The 15,102-nt window shown below is 39.1% G+C and overlaps 1 protein-coding gene across 2 annotated transcripts in view; it reads right to left on the bottom strand.

Annotated features, from left to right (window-relative positions):
• htr2cl1 (5-hydroxytryptamine (serotonin) receptor 2C, G protein-coupled-like 1) overlaps nucleotides 1–15,102 on the bottom strand; it is a 188,496-nt gene that overhangs the window by 22,850 nt on the left and 150,544 nt on the right. For both annotated transcript variants that reach the window (XM_014022000.1, XM_014022001.1), the window contains one exon: nucleotides 4,158–4,358. In XM_014022000.1, the coding sequence (XP_013877454.1) occupies nucleotides 4,158–4,358 (201 nt within the window). The remainder of the gene's footprint in view (nucleotides 1–4,157; nucleotides 4,359–15,102) is intronic.

Genomic DNA, 15,102 nt, shown 5'->3' on the forward strand with positions numbered 1-15,102 from the left:
GTTATATACTGAAAGTTTTTCTGTTACCATCAGTAAAATACAGTAAAATCACTTCTGTCATGGCTGAAAATTTAAATCCTTAGTCAGCTTTTTGTCTTTAATGTAACATGCCCACATCTGACAGATGTGAAAACTAATCTGTTACTAATCTGTGATATCTAATCCCAGTTTGGCTCTGATTTAGAGGCAGTGTGGAAACATATTAAGTGTTTCACACTGAGTTACTTGATTTCACATTCCAACTCACACAGTTAACTGGGTGACTGTTGATGAACCTGGTAATATTAGAACTGCTCATGTATGGTCAATTTGACTGTAGTACAATATCCACAAACCATCACAAAAAAATAACCTGAAAAAGACATTCTCAAAACAAATAGATCCGGTATAGTCCCACCCCTTTCTCCTAAAAAACATGGAGAACCCAACAAACAAAAAATCCACACATTTGTGCTTATACTGGGGGGCTTACCTCCTTGTCTGGACTCCCGCCACAACTAAATAACAATAACAAAAAAAGGGGTTCCCTTACTTTAAAGTATTATTACTCTTACTGTTTATGCTCCTTGCAGCACTGATAAATAAATCAATAACCAAGAACTGGACAGACCCCCTGTGAAACTCTCGTACATWGAACAAAAAGAGGAATGTCGTCCCTCAGAATAATGTCTAAAATTAAATCAAGGTATAACGCGGGACATAAAGTTAGAAGGTTCATTACAACCTGACAGTCACAATGGGTCGATGAAGATTGGACCTGCGGTCAACGCCGGTCCTCGTTGTCCATCGCCGAGGTGATCCTCTTTTTAACGTAGTCCATTGCTTTATTGGCATCCAGGAACTCCTTGTTTTCCTCCCCAAGAGAGATGCGAAGCCGTGCAGGAAAAAGCAGGCCATAGCGAACATCTCGTCGGTTGCGAAGAAGCCTCCTCACCTCCGTAAACGCCGCTCGAGCCTTGGCCACAGCTGCCATGTAGTCAGATGGGATGATGATCTGTGCCTCCTTAAAACGAAGAGGACCACAACTCTGAGCCCGACGCAGTATTTCCACACATTCTTGATAATAGTGCAGCTTAGCAACAATAACCAGCAGCTTATCGCCTGACCTGTTTCCACCTAGAGAGCGATGGGCTCAGTACACCAGTGGCTCTTTATCCATCTGTAGAACCTCTACTAGCAGTTTAGCCACTGCTGAAGTGGAGCTGGATTCTGGCATTTCAGGAACTCCAATAATCCGCAAATTGCACCTTCTCAGGCGCCCTTCCATATCGTCACACTTCCTTTTGAGCCCGTCGACTTCTTCTTTCAGTTCCAACATGGTGGTGCGCAGAGAAACCACCTCATCGGACCAGGTTGACAAACCATCCTCCACCTCCTTAACGCTCTGTTTAACATGGTCCAGATCTGCGCGCAGTAGCATCGTGCCGTTAGCCACTTCAGCTCTCACCGCTTGTAGCTCCCCTTTAATAAGAGTAAACTCTTCAGCCAAAGCCGCTTTTATTTCAGATTTGATCACAGCTGAGAGATCGGTTTTTAAAGCGGCAAGAATGTCAGACTTCAAGGAGAGTGCGTCCACCTCGCTGCGGGAGGGAGAGGAGGACGTCGAAGGTCCGGCTTTAGCTGCAGCCTGCTCCGGGACGGCGTCGGGCCTAACAGCTGTCAAGCTAGAATGTTTGCCTTTCCTCGAGTTTGTCACCATTCTTCTACTCTTCCAGGCAAGAATCACTCAGGGGTCGAGTCTGGACGGACCAAATGTTTAAAACAGCAAGGACATTTGGTATAGAACCACAAACAGAACAAGTCGGAGCGGGAGCCACGCGACACACGTCTCACTCCTCCGCCATCTTGCCTTTTTTGTAAATTGGGTCTACTCTAATCCGAATTTCTCAGCTGCGTAAGTCACAGCGCCATGCTGGAGGCTGTCCAAATCCAGACTCCTCCGATACGGCCAACAAATATTACGTTTAAGCTAATTTTGTTGTTTTGTGATAACAGTACATACTGACATGTTACTAATTTTGATTGATTTTTGCTTCTGATTAACGTCGTCACATTTGCCAGGCAACAGGACATACGCAAGGGTAAGGGCAGGAATAAAGCAGTAGGCTAGACCGTTCAAATGCACACCTACTTTTTTCTGGTCTTCGTGGTCTACCAAGGACCCGTCCCACCTATACTGGGTAGGCTGGGTCCTTCGAAGGACGTAGCCCCTGAATTTGGACACAGTCAAAGTCGTGTGGCACAGGCTGAGTGACATTTGTCTCAACTGTTAGCGTTAGCTTCCATTAATGTTTTTGTCTGTTAGCTAATTAGCGTTAGCAGAGATAAGATTCGTTTAGCAGAATAGTGGTTAGTGAACCTAACTTTTTGGTTAGCTGTGCCCACCACTGCTCACAACTATCATCGCATTAAGGTAAATAGGCCTTCTTATGTAGCTTAGAGTACATAGATAAATATATTAAAAAAAACATCCACACAGAATTAGAATTCACCTTAGTGCAACAAAAAAGTGGAATTTTAAATTCAGTGCAAAATTTGCTACTTTTCAAACAAACTGAATGAAGTAGAAAGGAGATAAAATCTCACTTAATTTTCAGGACCTAATAAGGAGAAGAAAAATAATAACAAGACGACAAAATAATTTAAAATTGCCTTTTAAAAACAAATAGCCACAAATCTAGTAATGACCTTAGTGAGAAAAATCTAATTTGCTTCAAATGAACAGAAACAAGAAATCTTAGTGATAAATAAATTATTAATACAAATTATGAATACATTTCTAAGTAAAGTTCCTCACTGGGTGTTTGGAGTGTTGAACGAAAAACGTCAGACAAGTTCAGCTGACAATCGACCTCCATTATAGCAGTAATGAGGCAGAAAATGATGTTTTCAAACATTCTTTTTCTGGTAATACAACTTACTTAAAACTGTTATTTCATGGTTCAGTGAGGTGACCCTTTAAGCCTATTATATGTCTCAGAGAAACTCTACAGTTTTTATTAATTGGCTGATGCATCGGAACTCGTGATTAACAGAAAAAATGACATTGGACATTGGGGTCTCCAAAATCAATAACTTTCTACCTCCACACAGCTATCATGCAAATGCATCTGTTATTGGTTCTGTTTAATCTGCTGCATTACTATCCTGACAAGAGTCCTATTTTATGAATTTACCCTGGATTGGTTCAGGCCACAAGTGCAACTTTTCTTGCACTTTTTAAGATATTTCGGTGATTTAAGTTTTCTAGAATTTTCTGTATTTAACTTTAAGCTGCACAGCTTTTCTACATTTTATGTACAGTAGTTTTAAGACAGCGCAGCTTTTGCCATATGTCTGTAATTCAGTTTAAGCTGCACACGTTTTCTAAAATACATGGTAAATCATTTTGTCCATGTTGATTGCAGGCAGCACCACTCTTTATATATATATTTACAAAAGACAGTGAGAAATTTAATAATAGTTTAATAATAATTTAATAATAAATTTAATTTAATTTAATTTAATAGTTTTTAAGTAAGTAAATACATGCTAGAAAATATTAGGATGGTTTTTGGGTTTGACTTTCTGGTCAGATCTCAACCTTCATATCATACTACGTGCAGACATGAGGAGTGAAAGCTTCACTATACTACCTTTGACTTTTTTTTCTAGTACAGAGTGTCCACAAAGATAAATGCAAAAACAGTTCATTCTCTGAATGTACCCTAATCGTTTACACCTTGGAATATTTTCATCTTTGCAAGCATTGTGTTGAGAATGGCTTTTACCATGTGTTAATAATTCATTTAATAATGCTATGTAGAGAGCATGTGTTTAAGCTAGGTTGAGCTAAGCTAATCCTTTAATTGTAGAGTGTGTATGTGAAATTGATGTGTATTAATTAGGTGTTTTTTTCTATTCTGTATATTTCAGTTGCAAAAAGGTTATAAGAAACCTTCAGTAAATGCAAGAAGGCAAGCATTTTGTCAACTTTTTATTTTTGTTCCCTGGGTGTTTAGCTTCACTCAGTCACGTGTTGTGAGGACAGCAGCACACATCTTGATGATTGAAGAAAGCTGTATGCACGTGCGGTGGTTTTAACTGTAATTTTGCATACAGTAAGGTGTGCTGAATCAGTTTTTGATAGAAATTGTCAGGTATGAGGACGTGCTGACCTATGGAGATGGTCCAGACAGCAGCGATCTTCATCATGGCTTTGGTTCTGGAGTTGAAGCGGCTGTGCTCGATGGGATTGCGAATGGCGACGTATCGATCCAGGGAGATGGCGCACAGGTGCATGATGGAGGCCGTGGAGAACAACACATCCAGGTAGATCCAGATCGGGCACAGGGCACTGGGTAGAGGCCAGGCATAGTCTAGAAAAAAAAAAAAAACAGCTAGCTATTGTTATGCATTATTGACATTTTACTTTAAAGGGGCTATATAATGTAAAATCAACTTTTTTGAGTTTTATATCATGTTATAATGTTATACTCTCATTAAAAACATGCCCAAAGCCTTGCTCTGACTCATTCATGCATGTTTGAGAAATCCTGCAGCGTTTTTAGGCAGCCATGCTGAGGAGCAAAAGGTGGGGACCAGAAACGCCTTTTGGGACCAGAAATGTCCCTGGGACGTGTCTTTAAGCCAAACTTCCTCATCACGGAGCACCCACCCCACTCCCCACTCCCCACACACCCCGCCCATGACTCCTGCAGGCTCTCGGGTGAAAGTGAAATTGAAACTTAACTGTCTGCTGAGCTCTCAACATTAGCTCTCACTCAGTGAAGCTATTTTCAGATTAAAAATACCTRTGAGGAAATGTATTTTCAGATGCCAAGTAAACTGCATCATAGCAGCCCCCTCCCCGCACCGAAATGGACGAGATAGAAGCGGAAGGTGGTTCTTAAAGAGACAGAGGCCAATTTCAAGGCATTTAGAAGAGAAAGTGATGAGAGGATAAGTTTATTTTCTATTTAAACATAAAAAAAGCATCTTAATAACAACTAAAGGTGACATATGCCCCTTTTGCACTAGTGCTACTTAGTGTAGTGTCAGAATGGTCGGTGCAGGTATGGGTCGGACAGGTTGGTTTTCCGCTGATGTTCCAGTCCGGTTCCAATGGGTGTGTTTTGGGTAGTTGGTGGAGGTGGTTTTTAGGTATTTTGAATAAAAATTAATGGGCAAAATGAGAGATGGAAACACATTTGATGAATAACTTTTGAAATTTTAAACAGTTGCAAAAATTTAGCCAATCAGTGACGAACAGTGTTCTTGACGTCGCATTTTGGTGCCAGCTGAGGCCGGTTGGAACCACAATGAAGTAGGTACTAAAAAAAGTGCCGGTTCCATGGATCTGGCCTAATGGAAATGGCTTGGAACCGTACTGAACCGTACTGACACTACACTAAGTGGCACTAGTGGAAAAGGGGCAATGGATACTTTATTATGGCATAGTACTTATTTATATGCCGGAGACACACATAATATTGCCCCTTTAAGCTGATTTGTGGCTATTTTTGCTAAGAACTCAGTGGAGTGGATCTTGCTGACTTTGAAAGCAGCGATCTCATTACAATAAATCTGATCTAAGGCTCTCACTGAGTGGATGTCATCAAGGTTAGCAGATTGTTAGGGCTTAAGATGCTGCATGGAGGGGCTGATGAAGCTTTAATTAATTAGAGTACATCAAAACACAAGGAATGGCACACTTAATCTGCATTAAATGTACAAGTTGTAACAAGAAACCAGACAGCATTGATGTTTTATTATTTGACTTATATGATAAGGGTCAACCACAACAACATGGATAAGTTTAAAGTTGAGGCTTAGGTACAGATAATTAGATTCCAGGATTAATGTAAAATTATCATTTAGATTAATGTTTTATAAAAGGCCTATTTTATCTGTGTGCAGTCGAATCACTGTGCATGCTTTTTAGCAGTGTCGGTTTTAGTGCGTAAACAGCAATGTCTTGCATTGTTTAAACAAAATCACCAAATGAACAAAGAAAATAATTTTATTTTGTTTAATTTGAATTTCAGCACAAGCTGCTCTTTWTCATTAACAAAGTAAGAGAGAATGTACATGTAAAAAAGATTCTGGACAGTTTTATAACTATTGTACAACTCATAAACATTAATAAGGCTAGACCAAAGAGTATATAAACTGTAGATAGACTTCAGACTGGAACCCAGGAGTTGAAGCTAGCATGAGACCATTGGCTTCTTCCAGTACCACACACATAGCAAACAGGTGTGGCTCAGGTCTGACAAAAATGGCACAGTTTTTAAGAAGGCATGCCACAAATGATGCAGTTGTGGTTTGGAACTATGTATACACATTAATCTGACCAATCATGATTTACCAAACTACACCAACATATCAAAGTCAACCAATTATGGTTTACCCAAACCACAACCACATGTAAATCAGACCAGTCATGCCCAAAAATCCATTTGACCCAATCATGGTTCATACAAACTATGCCCACATGCCAAATTCAACCTTTACAGTTTACACAAACTACTTCCACTTGTCAATCCAACCAATCGTAGTATACTCAAACTATGCCCACACATCGATCCAACCAATCATGGTTTACCCAAACTATTCCCAATTGTGAATCTGACTAATATCATGGTATACCCAAACTACACCAATACGTTGATCTGACCAATCATGGTTCACCCAAACTACACCCACATGTTGATTTGGCCAATAAGGGTTTGCCCAAACTACACCCACACATCAAATTCAACCAATTGTAGCCTACCCAAACCCACACATCAATCCGACCAATCATGGTTTACCCAAACCATGCCCATTTGTCAGTCCAACCAATCATGGTTTACCCAAACTATACCCACACATAGGAAACTGTAACTGCAGAGACCCCTATTTGCATAACTGGGCCACTAAAGGGCAATCATTCTTTGTGGTATCTGGGCTGAGTTTAAGTGCCTTGTGCTGGCCAGAACTGGGCCAGGCAAACTTTGCTATGTGAGAAGTTTTAGGTTCCTTCCATGTTAACAAAAATTTGGGAATAATGGGAATAATGGGAAATAGCATGGAGATTTGCAAATCTCATAAACCGGGGCTATTCAACTGACCCGCCATTTGGTTTATTCATCTCTTAAGCCCAAACCCCTCGGTTTTCTACTTTAATTACTCTAAGTTCTTTTAGTTAAACATAGACATGTTTGGTATCTACAGAAACGTCAGAATCTTGGCTAGAAGCTGGTAAAAACATTTCTATAAACACTCAAGACAGTTAAAATTACAAGCAGTTGAAGATAAAATGATGAAAGTGAAAATAAAATTGATTTAAAAATTTGGCAAGTCAGAGATGTCAAAATAGTAATTGTGTCTAATAGGAGGCATAATGTGTTCTTTTTGTTTTTAATAATATGTAATTATCACTACTTTTATAGGGTTCTGTATGTTGTATTCATGATTAAATGCAGTAAAATAAACTATTTCAAATGTAACAGATCTTTGTAATACTTGGTTTATTTACATAATGACTTTAATTGCTGGATGTTCGGCCCCTCAGCTGACCGGCAGTAACTGTGGCCCCCAGAGCAATTTAGTCAAATAGCCCTGTCATAAACTCATATTTTGTTCAAATGTAAACAGTATTAAACACACTAAATACTTAATCAAAGAAACTTTAGGCAAAAAAATCAAGGTAATTTGAATTTGATTGCAGCAACACTTCTTAGAAAAGTTGAGACTGGAGCAACCAAAAGCTGTTAATAAAAATAGTACGAAATAGCTGGAGGAACATTTTGCAACATGTTGGGTTAAATGGCAAAGGGGCTGGGTATAAAAACATTTAAAAGGGCTGAATCTCTCAGAAAGTAAATATTGGCAGAGGTTCAGAATCTGCTAAAAAACTATCTAGAAATGGTGTAACTATGTAATTCAGAATAATGTTAATATAAAATTGAAAAGACTGAATATCCCATAATCTATAGTTCATAATGTCACAAAATTATTCTTTGCTCAGACAAATCCAAAATCTAAAATTGTTTTTGGAAATCATAAATGCCATGTGGTACAATTCTTTGTTCCATCACTTGATATTTTTACTGTGTTCCATTGTAAATAAAATATGGGTTTAGGAGATTTGCAAAGTCGTACATTCTGTTTTATTTACATTTTACACAACCCCTCAACTTTTTAAAAATTGAGGTTTTAAAAACAAACAGACTTAAATATGATTTCATATTTCTTCTTCCTTTTCACAGAGAGATACGAGGCCAGAGCTGGTTCCACTGTGATCCACCCTGAAGTGCAGTGGTTAGTTTCTGTTTCAGGTCACTGCTCTGCAGGGTGAACCGTTTAGGTCAAAAGTAATACAATTTTTCTTCATTGCACCTCGGCTCTAGACTAATGAACCATCTGGGGAAACAAAACTGTTAAAGAACAGTAGCCATTGAAAACACAGGAGGAAGCATTCCGGCTGAGAGAAAATTAAATTGACTTTTGCTTAGACTGGAGAAAATTAATTAAAAATAATTAGCTTGGCAGTCTTATTGGTAGTCAAATCCTGACATTTTTATATACCTGTGGGAAAGCTGAAAAGCATGGCACTGTTAAAGGAAATGCGAATTGAAGGGTCAAAAGTCAGCTCCAATTAGCCATATCTGAATACTCTGCTCCAAGCATAAATGTTCCATTAAATTCTCCTCATAGTCACTGTCACAGCATGAGTCAAGTGATTCACATTTGTCTCTTTTTTCATTACTCTGGCTCATGTATTAACTGTCACTATTCCCTTTTAACAATGTCTGAAATTAATATCAGTATCTCCAAATTACATGTGGCTGAACTATATTAACATTCAGAACCATGACTTAAAAACGGACTTCTAAGACATTATTCTGAATTACAACCAGTACTATTAATCTTGAAAGCTCTCCTGTGCAAAATGAAAGGAATAGTTCAGATCATTTGAAGTAAGTTTCTGTGAAAATGTTACAAAGAATAAAAGACTAAGACTAAGGAATTGCAACTGAGTCTCCAAAATGTCTCAAAATGCTTGTAGGTGTTGCTTATTTCTGTGCAGGGTCTTGTTCAAAACAAGGCAAAACTAATTTTCCTCTTAAAATAGGCAGAGTGGTTGGCTGCATCTGGAAACCAACTCTTACCCTTAGTTTCTGTATTCTAGGCTAGGGGTTCAAAAACTTTTCCATGCCATGAAACAGCATTAGCTTCTGGCTGCGTACCCCTCTTGCAAACCCACACACAATGCTACAAAATATGTATGTCTGGCCCAGTTCTGGTCCACACAATGCACTAACTTTCAGCCCAGATATCACAAAGGATGATGGCCCTTTGGCAGACCAGATGTCATGTACCAGAGGTGGTCCATGCATGGGCTGGCACCACATGAACCAAACCAAAACCAACCTAGTTGTGGCATGCTGTCTTAAATACAGTGCTATCGTAGCAAGACTTGGCCCACATCTGGTTGATAAACCACTTGCCAACAGTGTCAGCTTAACACCATCTGGCTCACACCTGTGTGCTATGTGGGACAGCTGCATGTTGATGTATAAACTATAAAGGAACCAAGATCAAAATATGATGGTAACGCTGCTGAGAGTGACTCTTTAGGGTCTCCATCATAGTAACAATCTCTTCCTTACTACCAACGTGTTTGTTTTTTTAACATGCAGCATGGTGTAAAGAAAAAAGCTAAATTGTGACAAAACCTGAAGAGAATAGGAGTATCAAAGGGGCTCCACTGTTCATGCTTTACTACTCTAATGAAACAAACTGTACATTCAAGCATTGATTAAAATGGTTTTATCTGCAGACATCACTCTGTGCAAAGAGACCAAACGAGCTGATAAAGCTGCTGAATTAAACATGATGTGCAGACTCAAGTTCAGTGTTAGAAAAATGTCAGATGGGGTCCAAGCAGGGACCCTCTAGGGGGACATCTCAACAAGTCAGACAAACCTATCTGGTCAATACGAGTGAGCATCATTGTGTGTTTATTTGCAACATACGTCAGGGGGAAATAAAGTCCCATTTCACCAATGTTTACATATACTTCTTAAAGGATTTACAATTGGGTGGCCTCATCAATCCTTTAAGGACAAATAATTGCTCATCCATCCATTTTTCTACAGCGTGTTAATCCTGTTCAGGGTCACAAGAGGCTGGTGTTTATTTACAGGGATCAATGAGTACACGCTGGACAGATCAATGTCTATCACAGAGCCATGCTCGCACTCCCACCCGAAGGCAGGTTAAAATCTCCAGTTAACCCTAACGCGCAATTTTAGATTGTGAGGGGATATTAGACTACCGTAAGAAAATCTGGTCATATGCAAGCTCCATACAGAGAGGCTAAGATTCAAACCCAGAATCTTTGTGCTGTCTGGAAATTGTGCTAATTAGTTGGGTTCTGAGTCAAAAAGTGTGAGAAATGTGACATTATGCTTTGATGTATTTTTTAACTAAAGCTGACAGATCAGATGTGAATTAAAAAGCAAGATAAAATGAAAGGATAATGGCTGAATAATAAGAGTGCTTGTTAAGTGACTTTTGACAAAACAGTCAATCAATAATCTCAGGTAATTGAGATCATAATAAATCATTTCAAACATGGTGGCTCTCATCTTTGGTGCTCATAAAATAATTAGTCACAGGCAGATTTTGAGTTTCATAGGTAGTTTATGGACTGTTTGTGTTGATTATGAGTTAATTAAAATTGAAGAGATATGTGTATAGTTTATTTAGTGAATCGGTGCATGGTCATATTTTGAACTTCAGCTTCAGGGCCACACTGGAACTTTATCTGCATTTAATAAATGATTGTTGGAAACTAAAGAAGAAGCAACCTTTATGTTCATGAAACAGGAAATTCACTGTAACTAATTTCCAACAAAAGAATCAACAGCATAGAACTCCTATAAGGGATCAGAAACAAACTATGAAGGTATGCAGGTCGGTCTGTCCGAATCTAAACTGAAGAAAAAAAGGATCTACACTGAACATAATTATGAGGAAGGAAGTGGGAGACAATAATCTGTATTTTAACCTGTGCATGGTGCATTCCAACTGCAATAATAAACATACAGTTTAGGTGATATTGAAAAAAATATGTATATAATTATTAATGGTGGCATTTTGTCAATAATAATTGATATGAAGTTTCTAAGGTTAGAGTTAGATTTAGTTTCTCTGTGCTGGCTTCCACTACTGGGCTCACAGACACAGATGTGACCTGATGATGATAATGTGTCACACAAGAATACATCAAGAATACATCACAAGGTCATCACAAGTGGCAAATATCAATAGTTGACAGTTTTACTGAAAATTAATTGCACGCAATACAATTTTGCCCAATCCTAAATGGTACAAAAATTGACATTTGTTTGTTGGTGCTTTATTTGCTTGTCCTGCACTGAACTGCAGTTTAAAAATGATTCCTAACAGGGTCAGACAGATCTGTTCACTTGTACTATATTGTAGACAGAAATGTCCACAGTCTGGACAGTAAAGAGACAGGAGTTAAGGATGCAGTCTTTAAACAAAGGTGGTGGCTTGGCATCACTTATTAAACACTTACAATGGAGCCTTGGCACCTTTTCCCAGACTTTTATATAGCCATTCACACCTTGAATTGCTCTAGGCCCAGATACACAAGAAAGGATAAATGGTAAATGGTCCACACTTACAGTACAAGGTGCCTTTTTAACACCGCCAAGTTAGATGAAGAGTTTTACAATGCCCCCCGCCAACACCACACACAGTTGTGTATTCCTATCCTCCAGGGGACTTTGAACACTTCCATTTATTTCTGTAGTTTAAGCCTAGCCTTCAAACCCATACTTGTCAACCGCTTCAGACATTTACCTGTATTTTGACCCTGAAAAATCCATAATTTTCAAAAAAAAAAATAAAATCATGTAACTCATAAGAACACTGTCGGCTGCGGGGAAAGTGGGGCGGAGGTCACAGCATCTGCAGCGCAGAGGGGCAGGGAGAGAAGTACAGGAAAAAGTGGCAAACTTGTTTCTATTGACAGAGTGGGTTGGCAAGATGGTCATCTAATTTTATTTATTTTACATCTTACAAGCTCTGAAACGTAAAATAAATTACTCTATACATCCGTATACCCYTAAAATGGGGGAGAAATGGTGTAATTTACAGTCTGTACAACTTGACATATATACAACCCTCAAAAGGCCTTTGGACTCATAGGAACCCGGCTTTGGCCTCCGCAATGAGCAGTTTGTCCCAACAAGGCATGGTGTATCGTAACAATGGTCCCTATGACATAACAAAAACCTAGTACACCCATGACAATTTATTATATATTTTACACTACACATACAGCACTTCTAAAATCTTACTCAAATACAAAAAGCATATTGAGGGCAGTGGAGGGAGTCAGTAGCTTGGCTAAGGGTAAAAAAATAACAAAATACACGATCCATGTCTAAAGGCAAAAATCCAGAAAGAGTATTTACCCCTTACGATCTTCTTAAATATTTACAAAAAAAGCGTGAACCCTTTATTTATTATCACTATGTGCCTGTTGCAAAGTGGCTTTGAGGATAAAAGTTCTGACTGTCAAGATTTACTGAGTACATGCAGCTTTGAGTCCATTACAAAAGGTGTCAACAAAATGATGTTTCCACCTAGCCCCGATGCATTATGTGTGCTTTTTTATAGCAGCTCTTTTTAGAGCATAAAATCTGATAGAAGAGAGTATTTCATGAAATCATGGCAAACGATTTACTAAGCCCTTGCACCGTAAAACGGCACAGAAAATTGTGCCATTATTTACCACAAAGGACACAAGGCTTTCACACAATACAAGAAGGACAACATCCATAAAAATGGAGATTATCCTTTGATGTGAAAGTATTTGTAATGCCAGGAGGAAATGTTATTAGGAGGGACTGCAACAACACAATGGTCATTGACTGGAAAAATGTAATTTATAATTTCATCTGCAGTACTTTAAGACATGCTTGGATTTTTTTTTACAGGTTATTATCTCAAGAGAAGATATTTCTCTGACCTTAAGAAAAGAGGTTACATTAAGTTGTATATTTGATCTGGACAGTGGTGGACACAGTTAACCATAAAGTTAGATTCACTAACTCATTATCCACTAACTAAAAATATAGCTTTGTTAACGCTAAGCATGTAAAAAATAAATAAATAAATAGAAGCTAATAGCTAACAGCTAATGTGGTAGGCATAGAAAAGATGATTGTCACACAATCTGCATCACACGTCTTGTTTGCTTCAAGCTGAGGACTGGTGGGACTGACACAAACATGTTGGTGACGTGACGATACCCAAGACTTTGAGGATTCCCCACAGTTCTCATGATGTCATTCCTGTCTTCCTTATGTAGTTGTTTTGTACTTTTGTAACTACGTTTTTTATTTACAATAAAGTTTTGTAAAAAAATAAAACTAACTTGCTAACTTAAATTTACTCAAATCTTAAAAATTTGTTCTGCTATTAGTTAATTAACAAGCCCACCACTGGATCTGCAAATGTCTGCTTTTTGCAATAACTAGAAATCACTTCAAACTTGTAATTAAAGATCAAGTAGAGCATCTTCATCAGAAGTCAGGTCATTTATGCTTGCATGTGATTCAAACATGGTCACATCAAGAAACAACAAATAACTTATTTATTTGTTTTTTATTTTATACACTGTATTGATCCCCTGGTGGGGAAATTAATTCTCTACATTTTACCCATCGCACATGTGAACACGCATGCATGAGGGGTTAAGGGCCTTGCTCAAGGGCCCAAGGTTGGACTGGTTGGTCTGGGGAGTTGAACTAGTGACTTTCCAATCTCAGACTCATCTTCTCTAACCTCTGCACCACCACTCCCCACTGGTTATAGACAGAGTGGCACATAAGCAGTGCGCAGGTACGCATGCACGGTCTAAAAAGGAAAACGCGCACCAGATGTAACGTCATAGAGCTCCCTTGAGTACCTAAGGTCGTATTCAGACCTGACAATTTGGTCCGCTTTAAAAGAACCAGAGTTCGTTTCCAGCATTGGTCCGGACCTTTTGTACAGGTGTGAATACACTCATGGGAACTCTGGTGCAGATCAAACAACCGGACCGAGACCTGCTTTTTGAGGTGGTCTCGGTCCGCTTCCAAACGAACTCTGGTGTGGTTCTCTTCAGTTCGCTTCTGGTGTTCATACAGACCGGACTCTAACCGAACCAACTGCATTAAATTTGCGCCTTTTTGGACCTCACAGGCCACCGTTGCTGAGCTAAATAAACTGAAATCATACATGCTTCGTCGTCTCCTGTTAGCAGCTCTGCTGGCAGCATGAAGTGGGTCAGAACACGCAGCGCACCTTGTCTCCTTTGGGTCGCGGGACACATTTCCTGACGTCGCTCCAAAATTAAAATATCATCATGAAACCACCTTTAAATTAGCTGCTTTTGACATTTTAAATGCTATTGCAGTTGTACTATCAGCAAAACTGTGCGCATCAGAACCGCAGCATGCAGGGCTTCCTTGTTTGTTTCTGGGTCTGTGGCTCAGTCCCACCCCCATCCTTTTTTGTCCAATGGGAGCAATGATTGTCAGCCTCATGGCTTTGTTTACAACTTATAGTTCATTTCCAAAAAAGCACAATGTGAATGCAAACCGCACCAAACAAAAAAAGTAAAGTCCACTTTTGGTCTGGACCAAACAAGCAGACCAAACAACTTTCCTGGTCTGAATACAACCTAAGATTGTACATGGTTGTCTGTCAAAACAACAGTTAGCAGAACTCTAGAGAGCGACCGGTTTGGTCGCAAATGCGACCTGATTTCTTTTAAAAAAATAAAAAGGAATCCAGCGGCACTGGTGTGAATGGATTGTTGTTTGGTGCGCCACAGCGGGACCCTGATATAACTCGACTCGAGCTGCTGCAGCGATCACTCCTGACATCTCCTCCTCCGCTCCTCCTGCACTTTTCTCCTGATCTACCAGAGACTTTGGTCTGTAAAACATAACTTTATAATAAATATATGTTCAGAATGTTGTTAGTGAACAGATCTGTCCAACTCTGTGTGAGTGACTAAACTCTCCTCCTGAGAGACTGCTGTATGAG

This window comes from Austrofundulus limnaeus, unplaced genomic scaffold (genome assembly GCF_001266775.1).
Source record: "Austrofundulus limnaeus strain Quisiro unplaced genomic scaffold, Austrofundulus_limnaeus-1.0 Scaffold314, whole genome shotgun sequence".
Classification (NCBI taxonomy): domain Eukaryota; kingdom Metazoa; phylum Chordata; class Actinopteri; order Cyprinodontiformes; family Rivulidae; genus Austrofundulus; species Austrofundulus limnaeus.